This window comes from Mchenga conophoros, linkage group LG11, assembly GCF_057382185.1.
Source record: "Mchenga conophoros isolate Kocher_MC1m ecotype Shallow Benthic linkage group LG11, M_conophoros_male_GT1.1, whole genome shotgun sequence".
In the NCBI taxonomy this organism is placed as follows: domain Eukaryota; kingdom Metazoa; phylum Chordata; class Actinopteri; order Cichliformes; family Cichlidae; genus Mchenga; species Mchenga conophoros.
Window position 1 is genome coordinate 17909406 of NC_140536.1, and position 9680 is coordinate 17919085.

The 9680-nt window shown below is 40.4% G+C and overlaps 1 protein-coding gene across 1 annotated transcript; it reads right to left on the reverse strand.

Moving 5' to 3' along the window:
- Positions 1–2895: 2895 nt before the first annotated feature.
- Positions 2896–9406, reverse strand: rcc1 (regulator of chromosome condensation 1). The gene is made up of 10 exons (XM_085291232.1): positions 9296–9406; positions 8005–8101; positions 7498–7685; positions 7206–7385; positions 6738–6834; positions 6515–6637; positions 6235–6375; positions 6011–6130; positions 5769–5921; positions 2896–3668 (listed from the first exon to the last, which is right to left on the reverse strand). Exons 2-10 carry the CDS (start codon positions 8081–8083, stop codon positions 3493–3495), a joined length of 1257 nt encoding a protein of 418 aa, XP_085147358.1. The 5' UTR covers positions 8084–8101; positions 9296–9406; the 3' UTR covers positions 2896–3492.
- Between the last annotated feature and the right edge of the window lie 274 nt (positions 9407–9680).

The following is a 9680-nucleotide window of genomic DNA, read 5'->3' on the forward strand; positions in this document are numbered from 1 at the left end:
CCATGATTTGATGGTGGTCCATTGTGCGTTTTTCTATCCAGGTATATTTTTTTACTGCAGTGAGTTTGGGATCACTGTCATGCTGAAAATGTAAGCGTCTAGATGATATTGCAGGATGTATCAAGTCCAGATCTGATTAAACTTTTCTGCGTTCATAATTCCATCAATCTTGACAAAATCTGTCTCTCTGTCTCGTTTCAATTTGGCAGAGTTTTTTTGGGGAAAAAATACTATTTTATAGCTGTCGAACTGTGTTTTATTCTGCATTTTTAAATAGATTTAACTAAAGAAATGGGAACAAATGATCTGTTTTTGTGACATGTGGCTAGTAACACAGAGGCTAATGATGCTATTTAGAATTTGTTCTGTTATCTCTGTCATGTGTAGACACAACGCTGGTTCATCCCTTGCCTTTCTATGTTTCAGTGATTCATAGGTCAGTGTTAAATCTTGTTAAGTAAACAAACAAAAACAAAAATCACTCTTCTGCAAATAAGTGAAAGACGAACTATTGTTCAGGAGCACTTAAAAAAAAGAAGCAAAACATAAAGAAACAAGTGTTGGTTCAAGACTTTTGCACAATACTGTATTATGCTATTGTTAACAAATTCCATGAGAAGACCTAAATCAACATGCTAGTTTAACTCCCCACAACTTAATGTCTTCTGCTGCGCCTCTTTGGCTCTATAGCAAATCAAAATTAAAGAAATAACGTGTCCTTGTGATTGATAATGTGCTAATGTTGTGCTGGCTCTAGCGATGTGTTTTTAATTATATTTTATTTTTTAATTTTATTTACTCGACTAACTGGTACTCATCTTGAAGAATACAAGGACAGGACGAATTGCGCCGCAGTGCATTCAAAACAATTAAGACTCTCGCTGAGCAACTGCCTGAGAAGAAAACACTACAGACACATTTAACACTTAAGTGACACATGCTTGCAGCGAACGTCAGCTAGGCTTCGGGAAGATGAGGCGAACACAACAACATCTTGGCCATATATATTTATTTATTGTGGCTGATGGATTGTGTGTTCAAATGTTCATTTTTCATTTTTTTTTAAGTTTAAGTTGAATAAAAACACACATCAGTGTGAAGTGTGCCGTTTGGTCGATATCAGTGTTTCTGAGGCTGCTCCTTCTCCTCTCTACATTTAACCTGCCTAAACACACATTCAGATGCATATTATCCAAACTGTGTTAATTCTATATGAGGCAGAAATTCGATATAAAGACGGATTGATTTGGACAACTGCTTCCTGCTGCACGCATTTAACAGATTCTTACCAGCAAATGAAAGAAACTCGGAGAAAAGCCTCTCCAAAGAATTCAAGTCATCAGCCCACTTTGGATTTTCATGATTAGGTCACACTTGAGAAATAGCACTCAAGACTTTATGAAATAGCATGTTAATTAAAAAAAGCAGCAGGGTAACTCAAGAGCTGCTACATCCCAGATTGATGCAGAGCTACATGATGCTAAATTTGTGATGTTTTCATCTTTTTTTTTTTCACGTGATGCTGCTCATGAAGAGTCTGTCAGAGGTGTGTAGTCTAAAGCCCTGCAGAGAGTGGTACCCAAATATGAGCTTATGAGAGACGTATGTAGATCTCCGAGTGACTGTGCACGTGTGCAGGTGTGTGAGAGTAGCTGTTCTCCTCTTTTATTTGTGAAATGAAGAGGATCAGAGCCAAAAGTGAAAGGAACTAATGGCAGGATGTCACTGCCGACTTCCTGTATGAATGTGAGTCTTTGTGCTGAGAAGCTTTTGGACTATAATAAGATGAATGCTTCAGTATGTGGAAAGCTGATAAAAGCATCAATCCTTGACATCTCCTGGCAACCTTTCCAAACTCTGCAGATTCAATCTCTAACATTTAGCCCACTGATGCCCTGAAGGTGCATCAAAGGAACACTATATTTATTACAGAATCAAGGATCTTTATGTGATCTACACTGGAGGTTCTTTAACAAGTAAAATAAATAAATAAATAATGGTTATTTAATTAGAAATAACATTACACACAGAATAAATGTTTCAGGTCTTACATTGGATTAACGAAATAAGGAAACATTAGTGATATTGATGCAGAACTGCAATGCTTTGTTCACCCACAGGGACTTTATTAGCTACACGTGTCCAACGTCTCCTTAATGCAAATATCTAATCAGCCAATTACTTGGCAGCAACAAGGGGAAGATGACCTCAAGTTGAAACCAAACATTAGAATGAGGGAGAAAAGTGATTTAAGTGACTTCCCGCACAAATATAAGCTTTACAGAGAATGGTCTGAAAAACAAAAAATCTATCCTATGAGCGGCAGTTCTCGGGGAAAAAATACCTTGATGAAGTCAGAGGAGAAAGGCCAGACTGCTACAAGGTGATAGAAAGGCAACAGTAACTCGTAGCGACATGAAAACATAGATCCATCCTGCCTTGTATCATCAATTCAGGCTGCTGGTGGTGTTGTAATGGTGTGGGGAACATTTTATATCGCGTATCCATCTGCTGAAGACTGCTTGAGTTCACTGTACTTGAATGGCCTCCACAGTCACCAGATCTCAATCCAGTAAAGCAACACTGGGATGCATTGGAAACGCAGATTCTCATCATGAATGTACAATTTATAAATCTGCAGTAACTGTGTGATGCTGTCATGTCAACATGGACTAAAATCTCTTAGCAATGTTTCCAGCATTGTGTTGCACGAGTATTCAACAATAAACAGCTCAGTGAGTGGGCCTCTATTTGCCTTTTCTGTAGCACAAACACACACACGCACACAGACAAATGTTCTTTTTACAGTTAAAGAAAAGCAGCAAGGGTTTACTATCAAAAAGCTGTAACCAGGATCTTATTAATACACAGTAAATGAAATGAAGTAAATGTGTCTTGTATTTTCCTTAAAAAAGAAATCAGCTTTATTTTTCAGACAGGAAATGCAACAAAATACAGGATACAGTATGATGTGTTACCAAATGTCCAAACAGTTACAACAAATTTGTGTGCACTGGGTAGAACGAACAGTAGTCGCACATGTTAAACTCACCAGGCGTACAGGTCCTGTCTGACAAAGATCTAATCTACTTATTGCTTTAATGAAAACATTAAAAAGACTATTTTATGTCCTTAAACATCCTGCACTGCCATTTCCTTTATGTACATGCACAGTCATAAACATCACATATAACATCTTAGAGTCATACAAATGACCAGATGAAAAGACTTTAAAGGACTGTCAAAAACTAGCTTTAAAAAAAATAGTCTTTCATTTGTCATGATCTACCAAAAACATCACAACATTCCCCAATGCCAAGGGCACAGGAGCTTCCATAAAAGAGGACAAACCTCACCTCTCCCCTCTATCACGCACGTCTCACACTCCCTCGGCTCAGCATAGGAAGTCACATTCATCAACACCCTTCCCCTGATTTAGGCACCCTGGCCCCACCTTGAAGCGCCCCCTTCACTCTCTGTCAGTGCAGGACATCAGCTCTCCTGCTTGTCTTTGACCAAAAGGACGGTGTGCTGCCCTCCACTGGAGGCCATCAGTACTTCACGGTTCTCCAGCTGTTTGCCTGTCATCTTCACAGGACTCCACTCATCATCTTCCTCTCCAGTGCCAAGCTGCAGGTTGGTGCCCATGCCCCAGGCATACACAGATCCTGGAGTAGGAAAAAGTGACAGTAAGGAGAGCGAGCAACCTTTTATTCTCTAAGGGTGTCGACTGTGTGAAAACCCAGGAGTGAAAGTTTAGTACTTGTTGCACTGTGAGTGATGGCTCTGATAAGAATCCTGCTTCACAATTTTGTGTCAGACAGTCAGTCACACATTTACTGAAGACTTTTTTCCATATCTAAAAACTTTCTAACCTTTAAAGAATAAGTTTGGACACATTATTGAATGTTTTTTCATTATTTTATATAGATACAAACTGAAGACATCAAATATATGAGGCAAGATATATAGAATTATTTTGCAAAGAAAAAATTGATAAATTATTCTAAATATGTTTTATATTTCAGATTCCTCAAAGTAGCCACTTTTTGCTTTGTTAACAGTGTTGTAAACTCTTGGCCTTCTCTTAATGAGCTTCATGGTGTAGTCACCTGAAATGGTTTTTACTTCACAGTTGTGCCTTGTCAGGGTTCATTTCTGAAATTTCTTGCTTTCTTAACAGAGTTGGGACCATCAGTTGTGTTGTGCAGAAGTCAGGTTGGTACACAGCTGACAGCCCTATTTGGCAACTGTTAGAATTCATGTTATGGCAAGAACCAATCAGCTAAATAAAGAGAAACGACAGTCCATCATTACTTTAAGAACTAAAGGTCAGTCAGTCCAGAAAACTGCAAAAACTCTAAATGTGTCCCCAAAGTCCAGTCGCAAAAACCATCAAGAACTATAACAAAACTGGTTCATATAAGGTCCGCCCCAGGAAAGGAAGACCAAGAGTCACCTCTGCTGCTGAGGATAAATTCATCCGAGTCACCAGCCTCAGAAACCGCAAGTTAACAGCACTTCAGATTAGAGCCCAGATAAATGCCACACAGAGTTCCAGTAGCAGACACATCTCTACATCAACTGTTCAGAGGAGACGAATCAGGCCTTTGTGGTCAAATAGCTGCTAAGAAACCACGACTAAGCAAAAAACATCAAGAAACACAAGGAATGGACATTAGACCAGTGGAAATCTGTGCTTTGGGTCTGATGAGTCCAAATTGAGATCTTTGCTTCCACCCGCTGTGTCTTTGTGTGATGTAGAAAAGGTGAACGGATGGTGTCTACATGTAGGGTTCCCAACGATGGTGTGATGGTTTGGGGGTGCTTTGCTGGTGACACTGTTTGGAATTTATTCAAAACTGAACCAGCATGGCTACCACAGCACCCTGCAGCCACATGCCATCCCATCCAGTTTGCGATTAGTTGGACCCAAATTATTCTTCAACAGGACAATGACCGAAAACACACCTCCAGGCTGTGTAAGGGTTATTTGACCAAGAAGGAGAGTGATGGAGTGCTGCATCAGATGGCCTGGCCTCCACAGTCACCTGACCTAAACCCAACCAAGATGGTTTGGGATGAGATGGATGGCAGGGTGAAGGCAAAAGTGCCAACAAGCGCTCAGCATCTCTATGAACTCCTTCAATACTGTTGAAGGAGACTGTTCAAGGTGACTACCTCATGAAGCTCATAGAGAGAACGCCAAGAGTGTCCAAAGCAGTAATCAAAGCAAAGGGTGGCTATTTTAAAGAATCTCAAATATAAAACATGTTGAGTTACTTCACACTTTTTTGTTTCCTACATAATTCCATGTGTGTTCATTCATAGTTTTCATGCCTTCAGTGAGAATCTTCAATATAAATAGTCATGAAAATAAAGAAAAACCATTAAATAAGAAGGTGTGTGCAGATGTGACTGGTAGTGTAAGTTACAACTGGTAGTTAACGTACAGTAATAGCTTCAAGTATCCCTACAAAACAAGGTTAACTGTGATCTCCTGCTAATAAACCTCACATTACTTTCTCTTCATGCCTAAAGTTGGATTAAACTTGCTGCCATCTCACTGTCACCAGCAGCAATGTCTAAACAAACAGGAAATGAGGGGTCATGTGTTTGTAAGATAAATTTAAAGCTAGGACGATTTAGGGCAAAGCATAGTGTCTCATTGCACTTCAATGCTTCAGAAGAAAATAATAACAAAAAAAAGGGGCTGCAAACAGACTCAGTTGTTTTACTCTTCCCATCCTGATTGCCTTGGTTCTCACCTTCTCTGGTAACTGCATAGCTGACAGACGCCCCGCACGACACTCCTTTAGCCAGCTCTATCCCCATCACAGGTGTGGGCTCGCTCTTCTCTTCAGCCCCTTCTCCCAGACCAAGACGACCATACTCTGCTCTTCCCAGGCTATATACCTGCCCTGAAAGACAAGAGTCCAACACTCCAGCTGACTTGAGTGCTAACAGATGATGCGTAACATCTGCCTGCAATTACACACAGCCAGCTTACCTTCAGCATCAAGGCAAAGTGTGTGATGCTGTCCTCCAGAGAAGTCTACCCAGGCAGTGGTCGAGTTCTTGAAACATGTAAGCTTTACAGGGACAAAACACATCTTGGTGCTTTTGGTGCCTAAAAAGATTCATTTGAAATGATACAGTCACTGTCGCAGTCACAAATAGTACATGGCAGTAGAGTTTACAAAGGATAACGCAGGAGTGACGAGTCACACTGACCCAGCTGGTGATAGTTTGAGAGGCCAAATCCATACACATGGCCCTCTTTTGACACAGCAAAGGTGACGTACGCTCCACAGAAGGCGTCAACGAAGTGAACTTTCCCTTTCACTTTTACCATCTGTGGAACCAGCAGCCGCTCTGAGATCACAAAAATAAACAGGAGTGATGTATAGAACATTAAAGACAGTATAAAAAAGAAACATTTATGTAATCAGATATTAACATAAATCTACAGTTTTTGATCCACCAAAAAACAGAAAAGGTGTGTGCTACGTACCAAGGCCTTTCCTGCCTCCTCTGTTTGAAAAGTGTTCAGGCACTCTTCCCAGCTGCCCCTGCTCAGCTGAGCCAGACGTGTATAGATTTCCTTCCAGCGTCACCATTACCACGTGATCATTACCTAGTAAAGAAATCAGTTACACAAATATCCCAGTTAGAAACTCATTTATAGTGCACACATAGTAACATAAAGCACTAAACAAAAACCTTTTCTTTTTTACCTGAAACTATTTTAACAACGTGTTCTGTTAAAGGGACTTTAACTGGTAGAGCACACGTTTTCATCGGCTCCAGAAGACCAATAACTCCATTATTATCCTAAGAAAACAGGGTAATATGCAGACAACATGTTAGACAGTCAAAACATTAAATAAATTTCAAAGTCTTTTCCCTACGTTGTGTAGAATTACAAGAAGATTATGATTTTATTCATTAAAATTAAATGCTTTCTGATTCCACTGCATACATACTACAATATACTAAAATAGTTTTTATACATTCATTTTACAGCGTTAATAAATGTTTAGGAACAACATTTAGGGTTTGGATAATAATATAGTGCTGAAGGAAAAATGATTTGAAACCTTTGAACAAAAACAATTCCATAGAAAGTAATGGAAGGGTGATAAAAATAGTTGCTGAGACAGCACACAGGACCAGACTCCCTAACTAGCAGGGATAGCACTAACCCTGAAAGAGCCCCAGATGTACACCGATCCATCCTCTGTGAGTGCGGCTGTGTGGCTGTCCCCTGCCGATACCTGGACCACCTTCTCATTCAGCGTCACCTTTCCCGGGATCATCTCAGACCCCTCCTCTGATGTGTCCCGACCAAGAGCCCCTTCGTCATTACAGCCAAACGTGTAAATCTAAACAAAGAAAACAGTTTACATGAGAAACTAAGAAGCTCTTTGTTAAACGCTACAAACAGGTTGCCATTACATTTTTTTGAAGTGAGAAATAAGACAGATGTTTGCTTACATTTCCAGTTTCGCCGAGGCACACGGTGTGCATGCCTCCAGCTGTCACCTGAACAATTTTCTCTGGCAGGGACAGAAGTGCTGGCTTCTTCCTTTCAATGACATCTTCCCCTAAACCCAACTGTCCAACATCACCTTGGCCCAAAACAAGAACCTGCCCCGCCTCTTTGAAATGACTCCTGTGTGAAACTGAAACACATATACAACCAGTTTCATAGTGAGCACTGAATTTTATTGGTTTGATGGAAAACACATGGAAAATGATGAAATTAGTAAAAAGTTAGTAAAAACACTGACAATGCAGTGTGATACACTTGGGAGTCAAAAGCCTTCCTCTCACATATGTCCATAATACTTGCTTAACAGAAATATCTTACTTCAGCAAACTCAAATACAAGTGGTGTACATGTTTAAATGCAATGCCACTTTTTAGCTGGACTATCAGTTGTTCAAACTGAATCTGGTTACACCTTTATAAACTCCTGTTTTGAAAAGGGAAGTGACTTACCTTTCACCTTTTTGGAGTCTTTATCATCTTCCACAATAGCAGCAGATTTTCTCTTGGTGGTTGTCTTTTTGGCAGGCATGATAGCAACACTTTTGGACTTTAAGAAAATATAAGGTTGTGTGTAAATTGGGTAAGTTTCTTAACTAAATGGATAATGTGAGTTAAACAGTACAACAAAGTAATTTAAAGTACGCTAGAATTCTTACACCACACAAAATAAAAGAAACAAAAAGGCTAAACAGATAGTTATTAGATACCACAAATGTCTCAAATTTACAAGGCAAGGCAGATAATTAAGTACATGAACAGCCGACATTTAACCTAAAAGTCATTTGCATGTCTACCCTGGGGATGAGTAAAGTATACATCCATCTCTCTATATTACTTACCGATACTCATAATGAGTATTTTAATTGCAGACAGAAAAGCAACGTGGACCACAATAACAAAACACTAGTGTAACCTGGAGAAAACCAGGCTACACTAGTATGATCTCTCTAAATACAAAAGCGTTTATAGACCACAATCACCCTCAAACCAGAGTCCAGACCACAGTGGTCCTGACTCTTAGACAGCACTACAGACTAGCCAGCAGACCAACATAATACACAAAAAGCCTTTTGTTGTTGTTCTAAGACTGCCCAGCAGTTCTTAGGGTTCAACAGCTGTCGGAGCCTAACTTCAATGGTTCTTTCACCCCACAAACAGCTGCGCTTCAGTCACCCCTGCTTCTCATGCTGATAAGAGACCACTGCCCACAAAAATAAGGACACGTGGTACAGTTTGAAATGAGAGTCAGTTTTAGCTTTTGGTCCCCACTATAGATCGTACGACAGACGCTGGGATTTCATAAGGAAGTGCTTGGATAGTGCTATCATCTCCTTTACAGCGCTGAACAGTTTAAATTAAGCTGCGTGATCTAACGCTGGCAGTGCCCATGTGCCCTTGCTAACATTCAGTTAACTTGGCTGCTGAACGAGTTGTATGTGGTTTAAAACATTGACTGTAAATGATCGTGTCACAACGAGCAACGAACACAGCGAGAAAGCAAGATAGTAAATATAAGTTGTTACAGCTTAACCAAAGTTAGTTGGCCGGCATTGAAAGTAAAGCTTTTCAGCCAAATGCCGGCTAACTGTTTGCTAGCCAATGCTAGCTGGCTAGCTAGGGTGTTAGCGTGACATTGAATGAATGAAACCGAGAAACATAATTTAACAATGTAACTGCGTGCGATTCAGTGGTGCAGTATTTCTCGATACTTGTAAAGTGTAGGAGGTGATAATTAACTGACCTGTGAAATGTTGAAGAGTGCAGTTTGAAGTGAACGTGCACAGCCTGGTTCCCGGTCTCGAGACGTGCTACGTTACTAGTGATGGGTCGTTCGCGAACGAAATGGCTCTTAGAGCCGACTCTTTGACGTGAACGACGCGAGCCGACTCCTTATCGCGAGCCGTCACGTGGTTTTTTTTTTTTTTGTCTCTCAGCCTCTCTCTCGCACTTTTTTTCCGCTTCACTCTGCACGCGAGCCTTGTGCTTTACGCTGGGCAGAGGGGGGAGGGGCGGTAGTTACACTCAGTAGCACAGGAACAGAGCCAGAGAGAGAGAAAGAGAGGCAGGGACAACAACATTAGAAAGGTATAGTAATCATCCACAACTATTTTCGGTTGCAGATGATA

Coding starts and splice junctions, on each gene's coding strand:
- rcc1 (XM_085291232.1), bottom strand. CDS start 8,083: ATGCCTGCCAAAAAGACAACCACCAAGAGAAAATCTGCTGCTATTGTG. Junction 6,835..7,205: donor ACATCTGGGGCTCTTTCAGG/GTTAGTGCTATC, acceptor CTGTTTTCTTAG/GATAATAATGGAGTTATTGG. Junction 3,669..5,768: donor CTATGCAGTTACCAGAGAAG/GTGAGAACCAAG, acceptor TTCCTACTCCAG/GATCTGTGTATGCCTGGGGC.